This window comes from Hibiscus syriacus, unplaced genomic scaffold (genome assembly GCF_006381635.1).
Source record: "Hibiscus syriacus cultivar Baekdansim isolate YM2019G1 unplaced genomic scaffold, ASM638163v2 tig00116996_pilon, whole genome shotgun sequence".
Lineage (NCBI taxonomy): Eukaryota > Viridiplantae > Streptophyta > Magnoliopsida > Malvales > Malvaceae > Hibiscus > Hibiscus syriacus.
The window spans coordinates 2,334,797-2,360,888 of NW_024063512.1; the positions used below are offsets into that span (position 1 = coordinate 2,334,797).

Here is a 26,092-nt window from a genome sequence, read left to right on the forward strand (position 1 = left end):
ACCCCATCTACACGACAGGTAAAAATTGGACAGAAATGTAGAGCAGTTTCTATATCATGGTGAGTAACTTACCCGTTTTGGTGTTACTTTCAGGTCCACATCGTCATACACTCTGCACGACTGTCATTGATTTGGATGAAAAAACTTTTACATTAATGGAAAGAAATCCAAAGAAGGGGAAAATTTCTCATGTCTTCTCGATGTCTTCAAACGAGTTCAACTGCGAATCGGTCAACTCTGGTGCACTGGCTCGTGCCTAGAACATTTTATGCTGGTTCATAGAGCCCAACCATGTACCCCTTTTTTATTCTGTCACTTTTCTTGAGAGTTATTCTCCACCCCTTAACTCTCCTACTTTAGCCTTAGTCCCTAACTACCAGAATTTCCTTGTACCACTATGTCAGGGCAAGAGCACCTCAACACCACCATAATTGTCAAGCCAAGTGTGCTATTCAGCACATTAGCATTGATACTCTTTTACGGCAAGATTTATAAATGTCTACTGAGCTGAATCTCGAAAATTTTCTTTTGGCCAATCAACTTACAAGAAATAGCAGTTCAAAATCTTCAATTTGACAAATGCAGACGAATATCAAATATATTCTTGTTATTTAGCTCAGCACCATATATTAATTATGTAACTTGAATCCATTACAATGAAACTGAAACCAATGTTTTGCAACAAAGGTGCATGATGAAAACTCAATAAGCATACAAAAAAGAGCAGCTGTTCTACCACAAGGATCAAAAACCGATTTCTTGTCTCTCCTAGGAGATAAAGAAGATTCAAAGTACCTCATCTACATGACAGGAAAAAGTTGAAGGAAAGAAATGTAGAGCAGCTTCTATTCAATAGCAACTAACTTATTGTTACCATTATTATTTTCAGGTCCAACTCTTTATACACTCTGAACAGCACTCATTGATTTGGATGAAAAAACACTTACAATAATTGAAGGAAATCCAAAGAAGGGAAAAGTTTCTCATGTCTTCAAATGAGTTTAACTGTGAACCGGTCAACTCCTGTGAAGGGACTCGTCTCTAAAATATTTATGCTGGTTCATAAAGGCCAACCATGTGACCGTCGATACAACGCATGGCAGCAACCTGTATATAACGAACAGCTTCAGATTGGCACCTTCAGTTCACTATCAAGCTAAGCATGATAATATCAGCATGAAGAAATAATACCTTGCCATGGATTTCATATTTGATGGGACCATCTAGTTCAGCTCCTAATGCCATTAATTTTGTTACTGTACTATTAATGTCATTCACTGTGAATGGTAAAACTGAAGAATGGCCATTCTGCATCACATTATCACTGTCAAACAAAACTGGGTCAGAATTATCTATTTTAAACTCAAAATTTCCTCTTTCTTTCTTTATTTTTCATGGGCAATTGTATACTTATAAAAGCTAAGTAAATCTGGGACGACCCACAATCTTATTTATTTTGTGTAGTTCTAATCATCAAAGAAATTTAATAAATTTAAATGTAAAAGTCGTACCAGGGGGATTGCATGAGAGCAAGCTTGAGAGGACCAGACTGGAGCTCGGCCCACCTAAGCGTGCAGATGTTGACGGAGAAGTCGAGCCCTTGTGAGTAGAACTTCGCCGCCTTGGGAACGTCCTTGTGGAGTTGGAGCAACCACCTAAACGCCGCCGCCGCCGCCATCACCCTCCTTCCTTTCAGTTCACCTCCTTAAAGTGCTCAGCCCAAAATACTCAATGCCATCTTGCCGATATCTTTTCAAGCTTCCCTAAGGCCCAGGCCCAGACTCCAGTTAACAAGATGGAAAACAACATTCTCAGAGGGGTTTTGTATGTAAAAAAATTATCACATTTTCTATAAAATTCTTTGTTATTTATTATAAATTCTGAACTAAATGATGGAAAAACAAGTTGCACACAGAATTCGAACACCGCATATAAACTAAAATGAAGAAGGCATGGATGATAACATGGTCGCAATAATTCCTTTTAATGCATAAGGCATGGATGATGACATGGTCGGAATAATTCCTTTTAGTGCAGAAGGCATGGATGATGACATGGTCGAAATAATTCCTTGGGATAAAACAGAATTGATCAAAATTGTAACAGACCCAAACTTCATATGATTAAAAACTATACTGTGATATTCATTACTCAAATATACACACAAAACAAAATTTTTCAGAATTACAGATTGCTATTGCTACATGGCCAGTATTCATTTAAAACACTGTTGGACTGAAGCAACGCAGAAGCAGCCACTACTGCGAGTTAACCGAGTTCTTAAGCTATTGTTCAAAGTTAAAACATCACCACTTTGAGCTACGACTTTCCCCTGAATGTTTTTAAACGAGAGCGTTGCCCTTTGGACCTTGCTTCGAGAAGCTTGGCCTTCAAAGTGTTATCCTTCTTTGCTGGAGGTAGCTTTGTAGAAGACTGGTACGTCCAGATCAAGGGGTGTACAGTTCTTCATCCATTGTCGCACTGGGCTAGGCTGGTTCCTCCATGGAGGGTAACTACAAGAAGCCGCACCACAGTCAATTTCCGTATTTATATCCCCACCTTATGAGAACGCTATATGATTTCTCATCAAGTTGTCCAGTACATAATTCATCTGCATCCGCTCATCAAGCCATGATTCAGATATATGAAGAATCAAACCATGGTCAGCCACTCCCGTCCAATATTCATCAGATTTCAGTTTTAGTGTATGCACCTCCTGTTCGTAGCTTTTGATTCCCTTCGCAAACTCATCGCGAAGATCTTTCAAAAGCCTCCTCAATTTCCTTTCCCTATCAAGGTCTTTCAAGGCAGTAGAAAGAGAAGCTTTTGACTCCGACACTTCCCGAGCTAATTTCCTGTACAGCAGCATGAACCCAGTCCTGTTCTTTACTCTTCCAAACCAGTTTGTCTTCAGCAATCTGCTTCATCAAACCATCAATTTCATGTCGACTTGCTTGCTGATCTCAAAGCAACTCCTTGATCCTAATACAGGTATGATCTAATTCCATCTCCAATGCTTTTATCAATGATATTTTCGATGCATGTTGTTCTTCCAGACTCCAAATATGGTTTAGTACTTTCAGCAATTCTGTAGATGTTTTGAGATTATAATGCGACTAACCGATTCTTCCCCTAAAACTTACGGAATTGCTAGGTGTAACTGCAGGATTATAAGGTGCCACCTGAAAAAGGAGGAAATGCATGTTGAAGCTCTAGATGTATTGGAATGTGAAAAACCAAGCGGGAAAGACCAAATAAGCAAACAATACAAGGAGTGATACCTAAGGAGGATCTTATTCGAGAAAGGGCATTCCCCGCATTCAATTTTCACACTGTTATTTCTGTTAATATCAATGTGTATGGAACCCTACTCGAAAAATGCGTTTTGTGATGGTTTTTATCTCAAATAACACCAGATTAACCCAATTCTCAAATCCTTTCCTAAGACAAGCATGATATGTATTTCTATATTTCTTATATCAGTAGATATTGCTCCCGATCGCTGCAGATTGTATTGGTATGGTTGCTGCATGTAACTATGCATTTGAGCTGTTTATGCAACCGTTGCATGCAGTTTATAATGACTGTAGCAGCATTTCTGCGTCTTCGATAAATAAATATTTTTATCCAAAAATAAATTCATAAAAAAAACGCCATTCCTATTCTGTACTTCTTCTACAGATAGTGCCATTTTCAGTAGGAAGAAAAGAAAGTTTACCTCCATTGAACTGCCATAACTTGTAGGCGATACAGGTTGTAGGGCCTGATTATTATGTTTTTCAGTCCATCGATGGTGTTTCATCAGTGTTTGAACAAATATGCCTCCTCAATCTGCTTGAACTCTCTGGCTGATTGTAAAAAATAAAACAGAAAGTTAGAGGCAGGATTAAATCAACTAATACTTTGATGGGTCATCTACTTACTAATAATTATCAATTAAATGATTCTCATTTCTCATTGTAAGCCAATTTAGTTCCATTAGGTTTTGAACTCGTTCAAAAATTATTATTTTTCTCAATCGAGCAGGAAAGAAGGACATTACAAACATATAATCTAACCTAACAAACACGAAGAAAGGATATTAGAAACATATAATCAAACCTAACAAAAAAGAAACACTCTTAAGGACCAACAAAAACATAGTAAAAATCTAAGTAGAAGAATGATCAAATAACCAATATGGATAATACGAGGACAGAAAATGTAGTTTTATCAGCATAAACTGCAAACATCATCTCAACCCAAGTAAAAAAAAAAAAAGGGAAAAAAGATGAAGAAACCATATCATCGTTACCAAATACAAGATCCAAAATTCCAAATCAATCAACATTAATCTCACCAACTAATAGAAAAAGAAAAAATAAAACTAACACATGAGTACAAAAATACACATAAACAGAAGTATGGAGCAAGGAGAAAGGAACTGACATACCTGGTCAGGGTCGGAGCTGGGGCAAGTATCAGCCAAGAAATGAGAAAAATCGATGGCTTTGTTATTATTGTGGAATTGGCGTTGGTGGTACCCGCCATTACTGTTGTTAACGCCACCTCTATGCATTTTGGGATTGTGAGGGCAATGGGGAAGGTATTGATGGAACTCCTACAGTGAAGCCGCTAACTTCCTTGCAGAAACAGTGGCACGAGGAGGAAGAAGGCTGTTGTGATGATGATGGAGTGCCTGAGGGTCATAAAGTGTTTTATATAAACTAAACTTTCCAATCAAAATTTCCTCCTTTTCTGTTAACCCTTCTTTATGTTTTTCTTCCTTTTCCATCTCTCCCCCCCCCCCCCCCCCGGTTTCTCCTTGTCCTTCAAAAGTGTTTTATATAAACTACTATTATTTTCTTTCCTTTTTTACGTTTTTTTGCCTCTGGGTCTAGTTTCTAAAAGAGTGAAAATTTGTTCTTTTTGGATAGTGTTCTTTTTCTTTTCCCTATTCATTTACTCTGATCTTGGGTTCTTCCTTCTTAAGAATTAGTACTGTGATCGATCTTCCATGGAAGCATCGATAAACAAAAAAAGTTTAAGCTTTAGGAATTAATTGGTTGGATTACCCGTCAAGCATTTAGTCATTTGCAAGAAACTTGTGAATGGATTCCTAGTGATTTCCTGGGTTCTATTCATGGATGCCAGCATTTTCGAAATTATTTAGAGAAATAAAATAGATCCTCAATTTTATAGAATTGACACTTTTTTATTAAATGGATATGGTATACAAGATAAATACATGTTCATTTATGCGTGCTTACATAGCATATCAATCAATAAACACGAATAATTTAATCAAATTGATACATTTAATACCTCCAATCTGTACATACACAATCAAATTCACAAATTTTAAATTAGGGATAGGGAAAAAGGCTTGTGCGTGGCGTTCGAACACTAATAAACATAGCATCAACGGACATGAAAACCACACAAATCTTTACTGCTAAAGTTGTAATGGACCCAAAGTTCATCTGATTCGTAACTATACTGCGATATTAATCAATAAAATATACAGACAAAATAACAAAAAATTATACAATTACAGATTGCAACATGACATGTATTCATAAAACACAATGTTGGACTGAAAAGCAACGCAGAAGCAGCTAGCTAATCCAGTCGGTTATGTGATGAGTTCATCAGCTTATTGTTCAAAGTTAAAACAACCACTTTGATCTACGACTTTCCCTTTAAGATTTTTAAACGAGAACGTTGCCCTTTGGACCTTGCTTCAAGTAGCTTTGCCTTCAAAGTGTTATCCTTCGTTGTCGGAGGCAGCTTCTCAGAAGACTCTGATACGTCCAGATCAGGGGGTGTAATTTTCGTCATCCATGCCTGCACCGGGCTAGGCTGATTCCTCGGTGGTAGGTAGCTACAAGAGGCCTCGCCATAGTTGTTTTCCACGTTCATATTCCCACCTTCTGACAATGCTATACGATTTCTTATCAAGTTGTCTAGTATGTAATTTGAGCTTAGTCCATGTATCTCATCAAGCTTATTCTTTCTTCCCTCGTTGCCATATTGTGTAGCTTCATCATTTTCAAGTTTTTGCGATATTGTTGCTTCAGTGGCATTTCCTACAATATTTTCATCTTCTGCTTCTGCCAACTGGGACTTCTTATTTTCATTACTCATGGCTCTGGCCATCTTTTCTTCAAACCTAACTTGTAAGCTGGATGGATGCTGTCTTTTAATCTTCTCATGAGATGAAAGTTTTCTCTCAACGTGGTTCGACTTCATTATTTCCTCACCATCACAGTTTAGAGCTTCATCTTCATGTGATTTCAGGTCAACGCTGCTTGGTTTGTTCAGCTCAAAACAATTCGAATAACTGCTAGCAGAATCTTCCTCACGACAAACATCTTTACCTGTACTTACAGCTTCATTTAAAGGGTCAGATTCAAGTGACTTCCTCCGATCCTTTTGTGACAAATAATCAGTAGGCTTAGAAACTGAAGTACTAATCTGTTTAGCTTGAAGGAAGGTCTCTATTTCAAAGCCTAATCTGTCCACTATTGAATTCAGTTTGGGAAAACCAGACTGAGCTTCTTCTAGCTTCATCTGCATCCGCTCGTCAAGCCATGATTCAGATATATGAAGAATCAAACGATCATGGTCAGCCACTCCGGTCCAATCTTCATCGGATTTCTGTCTTAGTGTATGCAAATCCAGTTCGTAGTTTTTTATGCCCCTTGCAAACTCATAGCAAAGATCTTCCAAAAGCTTCCTCGATTTCCTTTCCCTTTCGAGATCTTTCAAGGCATTAGAAAGAGAAGCTTTTGACTCGGACACTTCCCGAGCTAACTTCCTGTGTAGATTTTCGGATCGTTTTCTTATCTTTCTCTCATCTTCTAGTTCATCCCTTGCCGACTGTACAGCAGCATGAATTCGGTCCAGTTCTTTGCTCTTCCTAACCAATTTGTCTTCGGCAATCTGCTTCATCAAATCATCAATTTCGTGCCGACATGCTTGCTGATCTCGAAGCAAATCCTTGATTCTAACACGGGCATGATCTAATTCCTTCTTCAATGCTTTTATCAATGATATATTGGACGCATGTTGTTCTTCCAGACTCCAAATATGGTTTAGTACTTTCAGCAGTTCTGTAGATGTTTTGAGATTATAATTCGACTCATCGATTCTTCCCCTAAAGCTTATGGAACTGGTAGGTGTGACTGCAGGATTATAAGGTACCACCTGAAAAAGGAGGAAAAGCAAGTTGAAGCTCTATATGTATTGGAATGTGAAAAAACAAGTGGGAAAGACTTACTAAAAAACAAACAATACAAGGAGGGATTCCTAAGGAGGATCTTATTCGAGAAAGGGCATTCCCCGCATTCAATTTTTGCACTGTTATTTCTGTTAATATCAATGTGTAAGAATCCTACATGAAAATGCTTTTTGTGATGGTTGTTATCTCAAATAACAACCTACTAACTCAATTCTCAAATGCTTTCCTAAGACAAGCACGCTATATATTTCTATGATTGGAATAAAACATTAAGACATCATGAACACCCAGCTACATAACTTATCAACTTAGAACCCAACTCAATAACTAAAATAACTAAATTTTAGTTAAAGACTAGGGGACAATAGTCAGACTACAACCGATATGAGTCAATATGGTCACAAGGCTCAAGCTTGTCCCCATACACAGGACTCCTAAGAATCATTCTTCCCTTAGCTCCAAGTTGAGTAGCTTCAGTTGAATTATCAATTTAAGAAAGAATTCTATCCGTTCGGCTTGGGGGCTTTGTGACTCTTGGGGGCTTTGTGACTTTACGTTTCTTATATAAGTAGGTATACGAATGTAGCAGCAATTCTGCATCTTGGATCAATAGATCTTTTTATCCAGAAATAAATATCAGAAAAATAAAACCACCTCCCCTCCTGTGTACTTATTCTACAGATGACACCATTTTTAGTATGAAGAAAAGAAAATTTACCTCCATTGAACTACCATAACTTGCAGGTGATACAGGCTGTAGGGCCTGATTACTTTTTTCAGTCAACCGATGGTGTTTCATTAGTGTTTGAGCAATATGCCTCCTCAAACTGCTTGAACACTCTGGCTGATATAAGAAATAAAACAGAAAGTTAGTTGTAGAAGGTATTTTTACAAGCTCTGGTAATCTCTAAAGCTTTGTTCTTATACAAGTGGCTGAAGACATTGTCCTGAAGCCACCGAAGACTAGATTAATCCAACTAAAACTTTACTGGTCATCCATTTACTAATAATCATCAATTAAATGATTCTCATTCCTCATTGTAAGCCAATTTAGCTCCATTAGTTTTGAACACGCTTGACAAATTATTATTATTTTCAATCAAACATGAAAGAAGGACATTACAAACATATAATCTAACCCAACAAACACGAAATACTCTATGGACAAAAAAAAACGCTGTAAAAATCTAGGCAGAAGAAAATGTGGTTTAATCAACATAAACCGTAAACATCATCTCAACCCAGATAAAAGAAATGAACAAGCCATTTCAATATTTACCAAATACAAGACCCAAAATCCCAGATCAATCAACATCAATCTCACCAACTAATAGATCAATTTTTTTATTAAAAAAAAGCCCTTCAGAAAGAAATTTAACATACGGGTACAACAATACACATACACAACTTTTATACATAGACAAAATTAAAGCATGAAGCAAAGAGAAAGGAATTGGAATACCTGGTCAGGGTCGGAGCTGGGGCAAGGATCAGCCAAGAAATGAGAAAAATCAATGGCTTTGTTCTTGTGGTGGTGGCGGCGTTGGTGGTAGCTGCCATTAGTGTTGTTAAGATCACCTCTATGCATTTTGGGATTATGAGGACGATGGGGAAAGTATTGATGGAAATCCCACAGTGAAGCAGCTAACTTCCTTGCAGAAACAGCGGCAGGAGGAGGAAGATTGTTGTTATGATGAAGATGAGCCTGTGGGTCGTAAAGTTTCCAAGAAGGGAGCGGGGTACAGGGACCCTCTGTTTTCCTATTCCCTACCGATAATACCCTCCGACTCAACTTTTCACACAAATTCTCCTCCTTTTCCGCTAACCCTTCTTCACTTTTTTCTTCCCTTTTCATTTCTCTCTCTCTCTCTCTCTCTAGCGGGGCCTTCGAAAGTGTTTCATATAAAACTACTGCTGTTTTCTTTTTTACTTTTATTGACCCCGGACCTAGTCTCCAGAGTGAAAACTCTGTTGTTTTTGGTGGGTATTTTCTCCCTATTGAATTACTCTGGTTTTGGGTTCTTCTCTCTCAAGAGAATCGTATTGTGATCGATCTGCGTGAGCATCGACAAACAAAAAGGTTTGATTACCTGTCAAGCATTTAGTTGGCCTCCCGCCAAATTGTACTGTACACGAAGCTTGTAGTGAATGATTTGGTTAGTGACATACTCAACTAGGTGAATAAATTCCACATGGTGTTTACAATTTTATTTTGTCTTTTCACTTTTTTTAAAAAAAAAAAACAAGTAGATTCATTTAGATTCTTTTACCTAAAAAAATACCTTAAATTTTTATTTACCAATTTAAGACATTTAAATAACTACTTATTAAAATAATATTTTTTAATTGACCGAACGTGTTGTACAGGATAAATATGTATATGTCCAATTAGTTGTGCTTTCATCAACAAATCTTGATTTTAAATTCATGATATGAGGAAAGCAAGAATGATGAAGCGTATTTTTCTTAGTTAAAAAAACTAAAATGTATTTTGTTGATTGTGTATTCATTTCTCGTCAGATTTCCTCAATGCCAACTTAACAAAGATTCTTTATGAATCTCGATATTTATCTAATCAGATTCTTCTCAATACCAAACTAACAAAGATTTTAAGTATGTTTTGTAATAATTTTATTTATATAATATAAAAACATTTGTGTTTGTTTATATAGAGAGAGTAAAATTTTAGTCTTGTTAGAAAAAATTGACCATACGTAGAGAATCGGGACAAATCTTTATATTTCAGTTGATCTAATGATTAACAATAGAAGTCTACTTAATCTTTCAAATGGAGTCTTATCGAAAATTCTGAAATGTGTTGTGCAAGATTCTATGTAGGGTTTCCTCAAGCTCAGCCAGTGTTGCAAGACATTTCTCGAAACAACTAGAAACGAGTACATATTTAAGACTATTTTCTTACATAATTATGGTTATTTATCATGATCGAGACAAGAGTTCTTACTTAAAAAAAAAAGGCTTTGCAACAAATAGTTCTCATGCCTTATAAATGATTAGATGTTTTAATGAAGTTCTCAGTGATATCAAAAATGATATTAGGGTTATTAGGGTTACTTATATTCTGGACGTTAAAGTCGTTTTGTATAAAATCTTGCATGTCAAAAAAGGATATCAAATTTTATTGTCTTTGGACCTCTTGTAGTCGAATTTTGTTTTTAATATGCTTATGTTGTGTCGAAATATTACTAAGTGTATGATCGTTGGTATGCATTTAAAAATCATATCTTGAACTGCCTATACGATCTTCTTTCTCGTGTAGTGATGGTACTGCTCATGCCTTTATTATTTCTGGAATTATGAATCCAGTTGATTTACTAGATAGTCATAATAATTAACAGTATTGTTTATTTTTATCAACGTTCATTTTTTTTAACAAGCTTAAGCTATACGAACCAATATTTTTGTTTATTTGTTTGTAATGTTGAATATTATCTGCTGAAATTTGTTATCTCATACTAGGCTTTTAGCAATTAAATATATTCATAAATATTTACCCCGCATAATAATAAAACTCATTATTATTCTATTTTCAAAGTTCCCTCATAGCTTCGGCTATTGATGATTACTTGAGGTCATGTCCTTCTTTTAGATCTCATAGGGCGTATAGGGGCGGGCTCAACAGAGTGGTGTCAAGGAGACTAGACTTAGAGTTTGTACGTTGAATGTAGGCACATTCAATGCTAGGCTACTAGAGCTGACCAATGTACTAAGTAATAGGAAAATAGATTTTGCATATATTCAAGAGACTAGGTGGAAAGGGGCTCGCGCCAAAGAGTGTAATGGGTACAAGTTGTGGTATTCAGGCGTAGATAACGCTAGAAATGGGGTGGTATCTTGGTATCCTCTAGGCTCAAGGAAAATGTAGTTGAAGTTTGTAGATACCGTGATAGTATCATGATGATTAAGGTTATTATAGAAGCGGAAGTGGTGAATGTCCTTTCAGTGTACGCCCCACACGTTGGCCTAGGGGAAGGGGAAAACATTGCTTCTGGGATTCGTTAGATGATGTACTTAGGAGCATTCCGGAGGACCAAAGAGTTTTCATAGGGGGAGACTTCAATGGCCATATAGGTAGTGAAATCGACGGGTATGACGGTGTTCATGGGGGTTTCGATTTCGGTAGTAGGAACGAAGAGGGGCGTATGTTGCTTGAATTTGCTATTGCACATGATATGGTGGTCACAAACTCCTTCTTTAACAAGAGAGATGTGAACTTGATTACGTTCCATAGCGGGGGACATTGTACCCAAATCGACTACATACTGGTTCGAAATCGGGATCGATGGGCTTACATTGATTGTAAGGTGTTCCCTGAAGAGGCATGTGCATCACAACACAGATTGTTGGTTTTGGTATTCTGCATACGTAACAAGGGGAGCACTCATAGGAGGGCTAAACTAGGTAAACCTAGGATTCTTTGGAAGAACTTGCATGGAGCGACAACTGATGACTTTAGGAGTAAGGTTTTGTCTCATTCAAGTTTTGGAACTACAAACTCAAATAATGCTGATATATTATGGAAGAATATGGCAAATTCCATAAGAGATGTGGGCAAAAACATCCTTGGGTTGTCGACAGGGAAGGTCAAGGAACATAAAGAATCGTAGTGGTGGAATGACGAAGTCCAAACTAAGGTGAAGATAAAGAAAACTTGTTTCAAGGAGTTCCTACAATGCAATGATGACGAAGAAATATCGAGAGCTAAACAAATATACAAGGAGACAAAACGGGAAGCCAAGAAAAAAGTGGCTAAAGCAAAGGATAAGGCATACGAGGAAATGTACAAGAGATTAGACACCAAGGAAGGAAAAAACAACATCTTCAGGCTTGCAACATCCAGGGAGAATAGGAAAAAGGATCTAGGTAGCATTAGGTTTATTAAGGACAACAATGGTGTTCTTTTAGTGAAAGATCATGATATTAAGAGGGCTTGAGGTAGTTATTTATTTGGCTTATTTAATAACGGTGCCTCTCCCTATAGAGATAGTAACGTTGATGGGTCAGACGACCATCATACTACGACCAATGACTGCCATACAAGTAGGATTGGGATTGAGGAAGTCAAAATGGCCCTTAGAAAGATGGGGAGTGACAAAGCTGTCGGTCCATATCAAATTCCTATCACTGTGTGGTTGACACTAGGAGAAGAGGGAGTAAAGTGGTTGACCAACATCTTTAATATTATTTTAGAGACTGCCAAGATGCCAGAGGAGTGGAGAGAGTCGACGGTGATACCAATCTATAAGAATAAAGGAAATCCCCAACGTTGTGGTAACTACAGATGTATTAAACTACTCAGTCATACCATGAAGCTATAGGAAAGGGTGATAGAGGCTAGGTTGAGACTGGTCACTAGGGTTTCGGAAAACCAATTTGACTTTATGCCAGGCAAGTCTACTACGGAGGCGATTCATATACTTCGACGACTTATGGAGAAATATAGGGAAAAAATAGAGATCTTCACATGGCGTTCATTGACCTTGACAAGGTGTATGATAACGTACCCCGCGATATGATCTGGAAGACCTTGGCGATTCGTGATATGTACTGTAGATCTACTACATACGTCAGGACTACAGTTGGCGACACCGAGGCATTCCCGGTGGAAATCGGACTCCACCAGAGGTCAGCTCTTAGCCCTTACACCTTCGCATTGATTATGGACGACATCTATTGTGCGACACCAGACGGTGTTCCATGGTGTATGCTTTTTGCTGACGACATTGTCCTAGTTGCTGAAACAAAAAATGAGTTGAATAGTAGACTGGCTACTTGGAAGACTACTTTGGAAGAAAAAGGTCTAAGGATCAATATTTAAAAGACAGAGTATTTATGTTCAAACTTCAGTGAGAACCAAACGATGAAGATGTAGAAGTTTGCATCGAAGGACACGTTCTCCCCTCAAAGGATTGTTTCAAGTACCTAGGGTCTATGATACATAAAGATGGGGGTGTAGACGATGACGTTACACACAGTATAAAGGCGGGATTTCTAAAGTGGATGGGTGCTACTGGAGTTTTGTGTGACAAGAAGGTGCCTCTAAAACTTAAGGGAAAATTTTATAGAATGACAATAAGACCAGCGCTGCTGTATGGATCAGAATGTTGGGCAATCAAGAAGGATCACGTAAGGAGGATAGAGGCCGCAGAAATGAGAATGCTTCGATGGGCATGTGGTAGGACTCTGTGGGATATGACACCAAACTCTGCAATTAGGATGTCCTTAGGGGTGGTGCCTGTATCCGAAAAATTGAGGGAGGGAAGACTACGGTGGTTTGGGCATGTCCTTAGGCGACAACCGTCGGATGCGGTCAGGAGGGTAGAGTCGATTACAGCCGATGGTGCCAGAAGGAGAGGACGACCAAGGAGGAAGTGGGTAGACTGCTTGAGATATGATTTGAAGGATTTAGCCCTTACCAAGAACATGACCTCTGACAGGAAAATATGAAAACTCAAGACCAGGGTAACTGAGTAGTGTGGGTCTCAACCACAGGGTGTAGCATCTCTATCTTCTTTTTATTGCCTTTGTAGTTATTTTCATGACTACTACTTTTAATACGGCTCTGTCATTGGAATTTATGAAGGCTTAGAACTAGGGTAGCGGAGTAGTGTTGCCTTAGTTTAGGTTTTAACCCATTTGACTTTACACCTTCTAGTAGCTTGCTATCGCTGACTACTGTGTATCATTCTCTTCATGTTTCATCTTTTTAAATTTAGCCGGGACTTACGTTTCTGTCTATATGCAGAGATTTTTACGTAGGGATTTATTTGCATCGATTACTTACCATTACAGATACGCATATGAAGACTACATATGAAGTCTGTTCAACTATGTATTTATTTATTTATACATGCATGTATTTTATCTATATTTTTAGCTTTCTAACTGCCGGAGGTTTTCCACGGATGCTGCTCTCTACCTGTCGTTGGGGGCAGCCTACTACCCTACCTCCCCCTTACCCCATTGCATATGGGAATAGGGTTGTTGTATTATTTTTTTATAGTTATGTATGTAAAATATCGTGAATAGTACATATATATGTTAGGTATATTTATCCCTAAAGAGTTGGATGTTCACTTTGTAATAGAAAATATTCTATTTTATACGCTAATCCATATTGAGTGATAATTATTACGATATATTATATGTTTATGTGTGTGAGAAAAAAATAAAGTTTCTGTTTGATTTTCAACTAATAAAAGTTTTAAATTGTTTTAAATAATAGCCATATTTTAAATTTGGTATTGTCAGTTCTACAAAGGAATTACTTAGGATTATAAACTTAGATATAATTGTCTATGTACAATTTTACAATAAACTGATGCAGTGCAGAATTCTACTGTGCTTGAGTAATAAAATAATAATTACCCAACAAAAAAAAACGATGAATGAATACTTATTATTTATTCCAATACTGATCTAAATAATCACTATTATTAATGATAATCTGACTTTTATATGCCCTATCAAATGTCATTTCCACTAGCAAACCTTGACTTCTTGCATTTCCATTTTACATCTTATTTAACTTGATGTAATTATATTTTTTACTATTAAATTTTTATGTTAGTCCATTTTTTAATAATCTAGGATAATTATAAATAATATTTATTTTAAAAAAATTAGCTATTAAAAATGTACACATACTCAACTGATCAAAAGAGAATAATATTTTTTTAACCACTGAAATCATTCAATAATTTTTTCGTCAAAATTCTAAACAAATTTCAAGGATTGGTGCATAGTTTTAAGTTGAAGGTAATTTTTTCTCAGATAAAAAATATAAAATGATTATTAAATTATGTTAAAAACGATATTTTAAATTTTAAAAATTAAAAATTATAAAATGATTATTATTATCAAATTATTATAAAATATTATTAAAAAGTATAATTAATTTATAATATAAAATGAATATTTATAATAATTTAATGATATTTTATAATTTTAACAATAAAAATATTTTAATATAATTTAATGGTAAAATTTACCCTAATTCTTTTCCTTAAGAAAACTCAACATCATCTGATTTCACCATTACAAATTAATTGCTATCCGAAAATAGATGACTGGGTCAACAACACATGGTAAATGCCCTGTATATCAATATCTCAAAGACTTCACTGACTGTTAGTTATATATGTTTGTAAAATTTAGGAATAAATGGATAATGTCACTGGGCTATACTTCTACTAGTCGATTCATGCGACAGATGATTTCCAGGTTAAAATGGCACCTAAGTCAGCCTTAATCACGTCATTGTGAGTCTCTGGCTCACTAAGCAAAGAACAAACCTGATAGGGTTAGGCAATAATGCGGAAGCAAAATACCACTGGGGCTAATCTAAGCCATCAAGGTTGAACGGATCTCAGAAGCATGAGCACTGTGGGGACTTCCTAAGTCACCACGACTTGAACCACTTTAGAACTTCGAAAGAACTCAGAAAAGAACCACTCTCGAAGCTATCTTAGCCCTCACATTCGGCAACACAAGCAACAAAGGCTTCAGCACAAAGAGGAACAAGCCGACAAGGCTAGAAAGCTAAAAACAAATGAACTCATAAAGTAAGAGTAAATGGCTGAGTTTATTACTCTTAAAGAATGAAATAAATGTAATGATTAAAAATGAGGGGAATAACTCTCTATTTATAGCTGAGGCCTTGAAGATCCAACAATCTAGATCAAAGTACATCGACGACTTAGATTGAATCCTGCCTTATCAAGAACTCTATCTCTAAGGCATTTGAATTCAAATACAACATTATCCCTAATTAAGTATTTATCCCCTTAATTATTAGATAATATTATACTTTATGGAACCTTCTAAGAAACATGCTAGGTCTGATGGTTCTCGGCAAGCCCAACACTCACGTACGACTCTCCTACAAAAATTCACATACACACGACTCGGTCTGAATCCATGAGCCTTGACAAAATTGTCCCCATCAAACATGTAACATGCTCGTCACTTATTTTGGACGCATTGAACTTGATCTTTCATGGACTCGTAAGATTTCTCCGAGAATTGGGCCAACTCATCATGCCCAACAAGCCCAAGTCTGCGCATATAAAACCCCTTTTGTGAACATTTGCACCAATGTCCATGGACCCAAAAGTTTAGTCTGACATTCTCCCCCTTGATCTAGCGAGTGAGAACACTTGGTCTTGATCACCTTGGACGCTTTAACAAACACCTTGGCTTGCTCGCATTGGTTAACACTACCATATCTTATCACAATCTAACATATCGTGGCATACATCTCGAGCGTAGTAAATCCATCATACTTGTTTGCATTCACCTAAACAATGATACTTTTGATATATTGGAAAAAACTTAGATACTTCGGTAACATGTCCCTAAGAACTCTGAAAGTCTCAAATATCCCTTCTAACCTTTAGAAACTTTGTAAAAAGATGGTTAGGTCATCGACCTACACTCATTAACAATGGAAAATCAAAATCAATACTTGGAACATGTTTGATATGTCCCTCGATCTTCCTCAACACATTTACTCTATGTGTCAACCCTTCTTACTCCATGAAGTCTGGCACTCCACACACCAATGCTTTTATCCTGAAGTTTGGTGCTTCTACTCGCATCGACACTTCCTCCCTTGAAGTCTTATATGACTCCCACCCTCTTACATGGTTGCAAGGTCTCACCCATCATGTCCCTCGAAGGCTTATACTCCATCAACCATTTCTCGGTTGTCTCTTTGATGGTAGTCCTCAAAATAATGTTCCTATCTCTCGAAACATCATCAACAAACTGAATAGCCATCACGGTCTTATTCGCTCCCCTACTGTCTCGAAACAAAGGCACAATACATTGTCATTGGGAATCTAAGATGCACATGACATCGAAAAACGAAAAGACAAAAGCCTTCACAAGGTCAAGGAAACCCAACCCGATGATAAAATCAAAGACATCCGATGTGATCACCTTAAATTCCTCATTGATGCTTCAATCACCAATCTGTAACTATCTTCATTGTCACTCCAATAATTGGAAACTCTTCAAAATTGACAGTCTTGATCGCCCCTTCGATGACTCGACTTTCAAACCAATATTGTTGGAATCCTTCTTCGACATGAATAGATCGGTTGCCCCTATGTCTACTTAGGAAACTCTCGATCGTCTCACAATATTGATGTTCACATGCATCAACCCATTTTGCTTTCAGCCTCTACTTACCTTGGCAAAACTCAAAACCATTAAGCCAAGTCTCATATCCTCTTTGATCCTATCGTCATCCATGTCATTGGGTAACTCGATCTCAGGCTTGTCCATCTTCTATATGCTTTATCCAAGTAAGCTTGTAACTCTTGTGGCACCTTATTTCGGTGATATTCCGTTTGATCATTTCTTGTCATCGGCTTAAGGAACCTACCACCTTTATTTGTTTCAACTTCACGCATGTCTTCTCCATACTTGTGATCACCACTTGAACGATCACTGCTCAAATATTCATCGTTCGAACAAACTCCACTCGAACAAGCATCACTCGAAGAGCCTTGCTCATCATGACTAAACCGACCCTCATCTCAGACTCTTTTGTCATTACCCAGGACTTTCAACTTCAGCTTTGACGTCTTGTTGACTCTAAATTGTATAATGGACTCGACGACTTTCAAGACTTTAAACAACTCATTAATTCCCATTTTCTCCATCTCCGTCTTTGCCCATGGCTTCAATCCATCTGTGAAGGTAAAGAATGCATCTTCTTCAGTCAACTTTGGGACTTTGAGCATGAGTTCCTTGAACTGACTCGCATACTCCTTCAATGCCCCATCATGTCTAAGACTCATCAACTAAAACCATGCCTCACTCTAGGCATGCACTGAGCTCAACTTCTCTTCAAATGATTCAGGCTCTTTTAGCCCCTTGCCAACTCCAGTTTCTATAGAAATGACTTCCTTCTGGTATCATTGACAAACTCCTTGGCAACATTGGGTTTGGGCAACCCATCCTACTTCTGGCTTTGACTACCTTGGCAGAAATAAATATCATTGAACCAAGCTTGTCAAGCTCTCTACTATCGACATTGTCCTTTCCCTTGGACTATTTGATTCGGTCTGGGTATTCACGCACCATGTGTAGACCTTTACACCAAAAATACTCCAATTGATATTGCTTATTTACTATCGACTTTCCTGCTTGGTCATTGGCCTTCACACCGAGCTTTATTTTATCTGTACAATCACGTACCTTGTGTGGTCCCTCACACTAAAAACACTTCAATGGCTCTCACTTCTTTACCCTCGGTTTTTGTCCTTCGTCACTTGCTTTGACTTCGAGCTTTTCTTCATTTGGGTAACTCGTGGCCCTATGTGGTCCCTGACATAAGAAACACTTCAGTGGATCTCACTTATTTACCCTCGACTTTCCTATGCCACTCGTATTCACGTCGAGCTCCACTTCTGGCTTAACTTCTTCGACGCTCGCAGTCACACCATGTTTGGTTACTTCCCCTTCTAATTTATCTTCTCCTTTGACAATGGTAGCAAGAAGATTCTTCTCGGGACATCCTCTTATCAAGTGAGGACCATAATAGAAGTGTCATGTAAGTGGCTTGCTACTCTCATTCTTCTTTGACACAGACTTGGCATTGCCATAATTCCCTGATGGCTTTATCCAACCATGATCAGTCGATCCCATTGTCCCTTGTCATGGTCTCCCCTATTTTCACCACTATCTTCGGGCATGGGCCTGGATGACTCGTCTTTGGTTGGCTTGACTCCTACAAACTCACACCTTGACTCGGCTACAACTCCAGCTTTCGATCGAATAACTTTGGGCATCACCTTGCTCACTGGCAGGAATCGCCCCTGATCTAAGCCCTTCGATGAAGGCCTTGAGCACACCACCATCACTCATTACTTCTTTGCATATGAGTATCTCACTCTTGAGCCCATAGATATCTTCCCTCAAGGCCATCACCTCGACCCTGAGTATATTACTCATCTCTATCAACGCCAATTGTTGAGACTCTATTGTGACATATCCTTGGACCCTTCCCTCATGGACTCTGGCTATTCAAGACGGAATTCCACAACTCCCTGGACCTCATTGGCTTTCTCAGTGAAGCTCTCAAGGTTTTTGAACCTCATCTCCAATGATTCTAAGATAACTCCCATACTTTGTTTCCTTATCTTAACCCTACCACCGTGGCTCTCCACTTTATTCTCGGTGGGAACAACTCCTCTTTGTTATGCCATTTTGATCATAAAACTTTTCTAAAACACTCATTGAATCTATGACTTCCTTCAACTCGCTATGATGCTTCTTATCACAAAACAAGATCAGATCACTATTAAATCCACAACACCTACACACTCTGACTTGCTCTGATACCACTTGTCACGGGGTTAGACCTCTTTTAATCGATTCGAGTGACACTTAGATGATTTTTAGGTCGAAATGGTGCCTAATTCAACTTTAACCATGTCCTTGTGAGTCTCTGGCTCACTAAGTGATGAACAAACCCAATAGGGTTAGAAAACAATACGGAAGTAAAACACCACTGGGCTAATCCAAGCCATTAAGGTTGAACGGACCTAAGAAGCACGAGCATTGTGGGGACTTCTTATGTCACACGACTTGAACCACTTTGAAACTTTGAAAAAACTAAAAAAAAAAGAACCATTATTGAGGCTATCTTAGCCCTCACGTTTGGCAACACAAGCCATAAAGGCTTCAGTACAAAGAGGAACAAGCCAACAATGATAGAAAGCTAGAAATAAAGGAACTCAGAGAGAAAGTACGACTAAATGCCTGAGTTTATTACTCTGAAAGAATGAAATGAATGTAATGATTACAAATGAGATGAGGAGTCTCTATTTATAGTTGAGGCCCTCAATATCCAGCGGTCTATATCAAAGTACATTGACGGTTTAGATTGAATCCTACCTTATTAAGAACTCTATCTCTAAGGCATTTGAATTCAAATACAATATTATCCCTAATTAAGTATTATCCCTTAAGTATTAGATAATATTATCCTTTATGGAACCTTCTAAGGAACATGCTCGGTCTGATGGTTTTTTGTTAGGATTTTTGCGGAAGCTCGAATCGACAACCGAAACGGTTTGTAAAGAGGGGGAACGGTTTTTGTGTTTAGGGAGTAAGGAGATTGAAAGATAGAAAATTGTACATCGATTTATAGTGGTTCGACTTCTCAACCAAGTCTACATCCACTACCTTAGCTCCTCACCAAGGATTTTCCAACAAATTCATTAATTTGTTCTTTCTTTTTCAAGGATAAAGAGATAACCTTTACAACTCCCTAGTTTTTTCACGGGCTAAACTATAACATTTCCTAGCTTTTATCGGGATCAGCTAGAACCTTTCCCCTTTACAAAAGGATAAAAGAAGTAAACAAATAAACCTTTCAAAGGTAGTGTTTATAAGAATTAACCTCACAAGAACAAAAATATTTGGATTATTTTCTCTTATTTGTTCAAGTGTCCTCAGCTTGTATTTATAGCTTGAAATGAGTTTGAAGTCAAATATAGTCGTTGGGGATGTTTTGGAGCCGTTTAGGGATTATTTTTCTGCAAAAATAGGTTGCCCATAACAGGGGGTATCAGTACCCCTTCATAGGGTATCGGTACACCTTCATTAAATTCAAATTAAACTAGCTGTTACTAGTCGTTGCAGCCTGAGTGTATGGATACACTGCAGGGTGTGTCGGTACACCAGTGTATGGATACACTCATAGGGGTATCGGTACCCTTTTTGCATTCGGTGTTTGAGCAGTCATATGTGTATGGATACACCTGCAGGGTGTATCCATACACCAGTGTATAGATACACTGTAGGGTGTATGGATACCCTTTGATACCTTTTAGCATTTTTGCTCAAATCCGAATTTAATGAACTTTGAAACCTTTTTAAAACTTTGAATAAATTCAATTCAAATCCAAAAACATTTTGCCTTAAATTTGTTATATCGAAACATAATTCAACAATCTCCCCCTTTTTGATATAACAAAACATTTGAAAATTTGTTAACTCCCCCTAATAAAATGTTTAATGAAAAAGATACCAATTGTTAACAAAAGGATATCAATTGTTAAAAATATACCAATTGTTACCAATTGTTGGAAAATATATGAAAATGTTAAGCTCTCCCTTTTTTCATTAAGAAATTGAATTTTTCAAACCAAACTTCTCCTCCTTTTTGTTATATCAAAAATAATTCAATCTTTAAAGTTCTAAAATAACATTGGAGAGTAAGTGATAAATTTGACATTTAAAAATAATTTGAAAAATCAAAGCTCCCCTCAATAAGTGCATTCCAAACAAAATTTAGCTTTAAAAAACTTGACACTTAAACAAAATTGAATTTCAACAAAGAATAACAAACATGTTAGTAGCACATGAAATTTAATATATTCAAGTCTAAAAAACTTTATGCAATATCAATAGTTGAAATTAAGTACATATGCATAAAGTTTTATAAAAATGTTATGCATTTGAAAAAAAATGGATATCAATTGTTAGAGAGATATCATTTTCATTTAAACCACATGCATAAACATTTAAATTTAGGTCAAAAATTAAAATTTATAAAATCAAAGTATTTGAAAAGTTGATATCAATTGTTAGAGAGATATCATTTGCTTTTAAAACCAATTTTGACCAAACTTTTATTATGATGAACTAAAAATTTTGAAAAATCATTAAAACTTTAAAATGTTCATCATAAACATCTTTTCAACGTACATGAGATTAAAACATAATGCATATCATTTAAAAACAAAAACTCATGCATGCTTAAAATCAAATGAGCAACCAAATAACCTAAATTAAAAGCATTAAGCTTAGAGGTTACCCATTCCATTTTCAAGTGTGGCTAGAGCATTTGAATATCTTCACTTTCATCATCATTGCTCCCTCACACCTACAAGAGACATTTATTTCGATTTTGGTATTCAAATTGCTTTGGATTCTTGGACGTTACTTTCAATGCCCCTTGTTCCCTTAGGAATCTATACTTATCTAATTTTAAAACGTTTTCCTTTCTTCAAAGGACAAATATGTTCCTTGTGACCATGATAATGACAATATGAGCATATTGTCATTATTGAACTAGATGAATTATTTAAAATGATTTCTTTTTCTTTTGTTAAGCATTCAAGCTTAACTTTCAAATCAAAATTTTCTTTTTCAAAACTTTCAATTTTTATTTTTAAAAGCTCTAAATCCTTTTTCAAAATTTCATTTTGGTTTTCAAAATCATTTTTGCTTTCAAAAGAAAATTATTTTCAAGTTTAAATTTTGAAATCATTTTATTATATTTGGAATTCATGGTCTCAAATCCCAAATACAACCTATTATAAGCATCTTGTAACTCATCAAAAGTAAATGAATTAAATTCATTTGAGTTAGAAGATACCTCGAATTCTTCATGAGTGGCCATTAGGAATAAGTTGACTACTTCATCATCATTGGAGTCATATTCATCACTCCAAGCTACCACATATGCCTTCTTCATGGAAGATCCCTTCCTTCTTAGAAGCGGACAATCATACTTGACATGTCCCATTTGTAACACCCCTGACCCGTACTCGACCCAGGTACAAATCTGATGTGTCACATTTGACTTTTCAAAACATACGAAATTCACAAACAGACATAATTTTAAAAACTATTGTTCTAATCAAGATAAAGAAAATACTACCATTCAAGCTATAAAATTATTTTACATAAAATCTTAATAATTTACATAGAAACCCAAAAGTAAGAGTTTACAAAATACAAAATTATACAAGTTTACAAAATCGACCAAAGCATTTCAAATTGAACGAATATTACATGCTAACAGTTTACAAAAAAAAAACCTACATTCAATTTGTACTGATCTGATCTTCAGAAGTGTAAGCTATCCTCAACCCCCAAATCACTCATCAGCCTTTTCAAACCTACGCGTGAGAGAACACATGCTAAGTCGATGACTTAGTGAGATAATACTAATAGTGCTAACTTATGAGCATAAATCTTATTGTTTTACTCAAAATGATTTTCAAAGAGCTTAGTTAATTTCCATATCAAAAATATACTTATAAGTAATTATACTTTGTATGCTTTTGTTCCAAGTGCCCAAAGTATACTATTAAGAAATCTAGGTATTTGAGTACTATGAGGTTGTGCACTAATGTAGTCACCACAGCTCGTAATTTACATCGAAGTGCCATATAATTGTCCCGAATGACCACATAGGTTGCACCGAAGTACCACATAGGGTTGCACCAAAGTGATACATATTTATCTCGAAAGACCACATAGACCCTCGACTCTTGGCATGCCAACTATACCTCTAATCCTCATACATATACATTAGACTTTAAATCGCATGATTAGATTGAATCCTTATTCAAAGTGTTTCTTATTCACATAGCTTCTTTGTCAAAGAGTATATTCACATTCACTGATTCGAAGTTCATATTCACATGTTCAAAGTTCATATTTTCCTAACACATAGTCATAAGACATAGCTTGTAAAAATAAAACTTGAATAAAACATTTAAATAGAACATAAAATAAATAAAAAGTTTTCGATCGAAAACACTGAGGTTGTCTTATCGCAAGCCTTCCTCAATTCTATTACAAAACAAAGAAGTTACACTCACCTTTGCCTCACTAAAGTCTAATCCAAATCTTTTCAAGTTGATAGTCGAAATGTCAAGCTGACTGGAAATTCACTTGCATTCAATCACTACAAAAACAATCGAGAATCAATATAAATCTCATCTCAATTATATCGAATCATAACAACTTGATATACAAGAACCCTATATTTTATTTCATAGTTGGGGGTATCGATACACTCCTCAGTGTACCGATACACAAATAATACTCAATGTTTGAGGGTATCGATACACTCCTCAGTGTACCGATACACAAATAATACTCGATGTTTGAGGGTATCGATACACTCCTCAGTGTACCGATACATAAATGGAATTCGATGTTTTGAGGGTATCGATACACTCCTCAGTGTACCGATACACAAATAGTATTCGATGTTTTGAGTGTATCGATACACTCCTCAGTGTACTGATACACACTCATACAATTAAATCTATTTACCTCATAAGGTATCGGTACCTCTCCTAAGGGTACCGATACACTAGGCCCAGAATGATCATTTTCAACTCGAAATTCACCTAAAACCCACCCAAAAACTCTCATAAACACAAACTTTGTACCTTCAAACCAACATGTACACATTTATAACTCTCAAACATCCCAAATTCTCATATGAACACTTAAATCTTAAAATCATACCCAAGTTTCAAACATGTTATTAATCAATTATAACACTCCTAACCCTTTAATTAAACTCTTGACAAGTCAAAAATCTTATTCAAACTTCAAAAACTCATCCATAACAAAATTTCATCTTAAAACCCATTTTACAAATCCATTTCTAAAACACTCATCTTGTTGTTTTAATGCTATATAAGCTTTCCTTGAGCTTATATAACATCCACACTTCCATTATCCAACCAAAAATTAAAGGAATATAAAAAATTCATATTCTTACCTTTAACAATGGGGTTCACGTGGAGGAAGAAGGGAACAAGGAAAGCTACAAACTTCTTTCTTTTACCTCATTCTTATCCAAATGAACCATTATAAATATCATTCCCTGCAAATTACCATTTTACCCTTGTTAAACATCCATATTTTCTATAATACCCAACACATAAATTCCTCATAAATCACTAAACTTATCACTTTATTCTAATTCAACCAATAAATTTATAAGTTCCTCCAATTTGGTCACTTACCCGGTAATTGGGATGTTACAAATCTCCCCTTAAGAAAATCGTCCTCGAATTTTTATTGCACAAAAAGGTGGGGATATTGCTTCCTCATATCCTCCTCACATTAGCTTCTTCTACTTTATGGTTCCTCCAAAGAACGTTAACTAGTGGAATCATCTTATTCCGTAACCGTTTGGTTTCAAAAGCTAGAATCTGAACAGGTTCTTCCTCATATGTAAAATCAGATTGAACTTAGATTTTATCTGGAGTTATGATGTGAGTAGGATCAGATCGATACCGCCAAAAAGTATAGACACATGAAAGACATTGTGAATCTTTTCTATCTCTGGTGGCAATACTAACTGATAGGTAACAGGTACAACCCTTTTCAGAATTTCATAAAGTCTAATAAACCGAGGACTCAACTTTCCTTTACGCCCAAAACACCTTTTTCCAAGGTGATAATTTCAAAAACACCTTATCACCCACTTGAAATTCAATTTCTTTTCTTTTTAAATCGACGTATGATTTTTCTGTCTGAGGCAACTTTCAAATTGTTTTGAATCACTTGAACTTTTTCTTTCACTTCATTAATCAAATCTGGACCATGAACTTCTCAATCCTTTAATTCATAACAGTTAAGTGGTGTTATGCACTTTATTCCATATAACGCTTCATAAGGAGCCATCCTGATACTGGATTGATAACTGTTATTATAAGCAAATTCCACGAGCGGCAGATATTTTTCCCACGATCCAGCAAAATCTATCACACGAACCAGCAAAATCTATCACATACGCTCTCAGCATGTCTCCAAAATCTGAATTGTTCTATCTGATTGCCCATCAGTCTGAGGATGAAACACGATACTGAAATTCAATCGAGTACCCAAAGCTCCTTACAAAGACTTCCAGAATCTTGAAGTGAATCTGGGATCTCTATTAGAAATTATTGAAATTGGAATACCATGAAGTCGCACTATCTCTTTGGTATATAACTCTGCATATTTCTCCATAGAGAAGTTTGTTCGCACTGGAATGAAATGTGCACTATTGGTAAGACGATCAACAATTACCCA

General features: G+C 36.4%; 2 protein-coding genes and 1 pseudogene across 2 annotated transcripts; all 3 read right to left on the reverse strand.

Annotated features, from left to right (window-relative positions):
- Nucleotides 1-990: 990 nt before the first annotated feature.
- LOC120193664 lies at nucleotides 991-1,729 on the reverse strand. Its single transcript, XM_039196102.1, has 3 exons — nucleotides 1,512-1,729; nucleotides 1,192-1,324; nucleotides 991-1,107 (listed from the first exon to the last, which is right to left on the reverse strand). Exons 1-3 carry the CDS (start codon nucleotides 1,676-1,678, stop codon nucleotides 1,051-1,053), a joined length of 357 nt encoding a protein of 118 aa, XP_039052033.1. The 5' UTR covers nucleotides 1,679-1,729; the 3' UTR covers nucleotides 991-1,050.
- Nucleotides 1,730-2,278: 549 nt separating this feature from the next.
- LOC120193617 lies at nucleotides 2,279-3,724 on the reverse strand (annotated as a pseudogene).
- Nucleotides 3,725-5,400: 1,676 nt separating this feature from the next.
- LOC120193536 (uncharacterized protein At5g41620-like) lies at nucleotides 5,401-9,272 on the reverse strand. Its single transcript, XM_039196020.1, has 3 exons — nucleotides 8,685-9,272; nucleotides 7,941-8,066; nucleotides 5,401-7,188 (listed from the first exon to the last, which is right to left on the reverse strand). The coding sequence occupies exons 1-3, from the start codon at nucleotides 9,075-9,077 to the stop codon at nucleotides 5,668-5,670; spliced, it is 2,040 nt and encodes a 679-aa protein (XP_039051951.1). The 5' UTR covers nucleotides 9,078-9,272; the 3' UTR covers nucleotides 5,401-5,667.
- Between the last annotated feature and the right edge of the window lie 16,820 nt (nucleotides 9,273-26,092).

Coding starts and splice junctions, on each gene's coding strand:
- LOC120193664 (XM_039196102.1), bottom strand. CDS start 1,678: ATGGCGGCGGCGGCGGCGTTTAGGTGGTTGCTCCAACTCCACAAGGAC. Junction 1,325..1,511: donor GCTCTCATGCAATCCCCCTG/GTACGACTTTTA, acceptor TTTGTTTGACAG/TGATAATGTGATGCAGAATG. Junction 1,108..1,191: donor AATATGAAATCCATGGCAAG/GTATTATTTCTT, acceptor CGTTATATACAG/GTTGCTGCCATGCGTTGTAT.
- LOC120193536 (XM_039196020.1), bottom strand. CDS start 9,077: ATGAAAAGGGAAGAAAAAAGTGAAGAAGGGTTAGCGGAAAAGGAGGAG. Junction 8,067..8,684: donor CCAGCTCCGACCCTGACCAG/GTATTCCAATTC, acceptor TTCTTATATCAG/CCAGAGTGTTCAAGCAGTTT. Junction 7,189..7,940: donor GTTATGGTAGTTCAATGGAG/GTAAATTTTCTT, acceptor CTCCTTTTTCAG/GTGGTACCTTATAATCCTGC.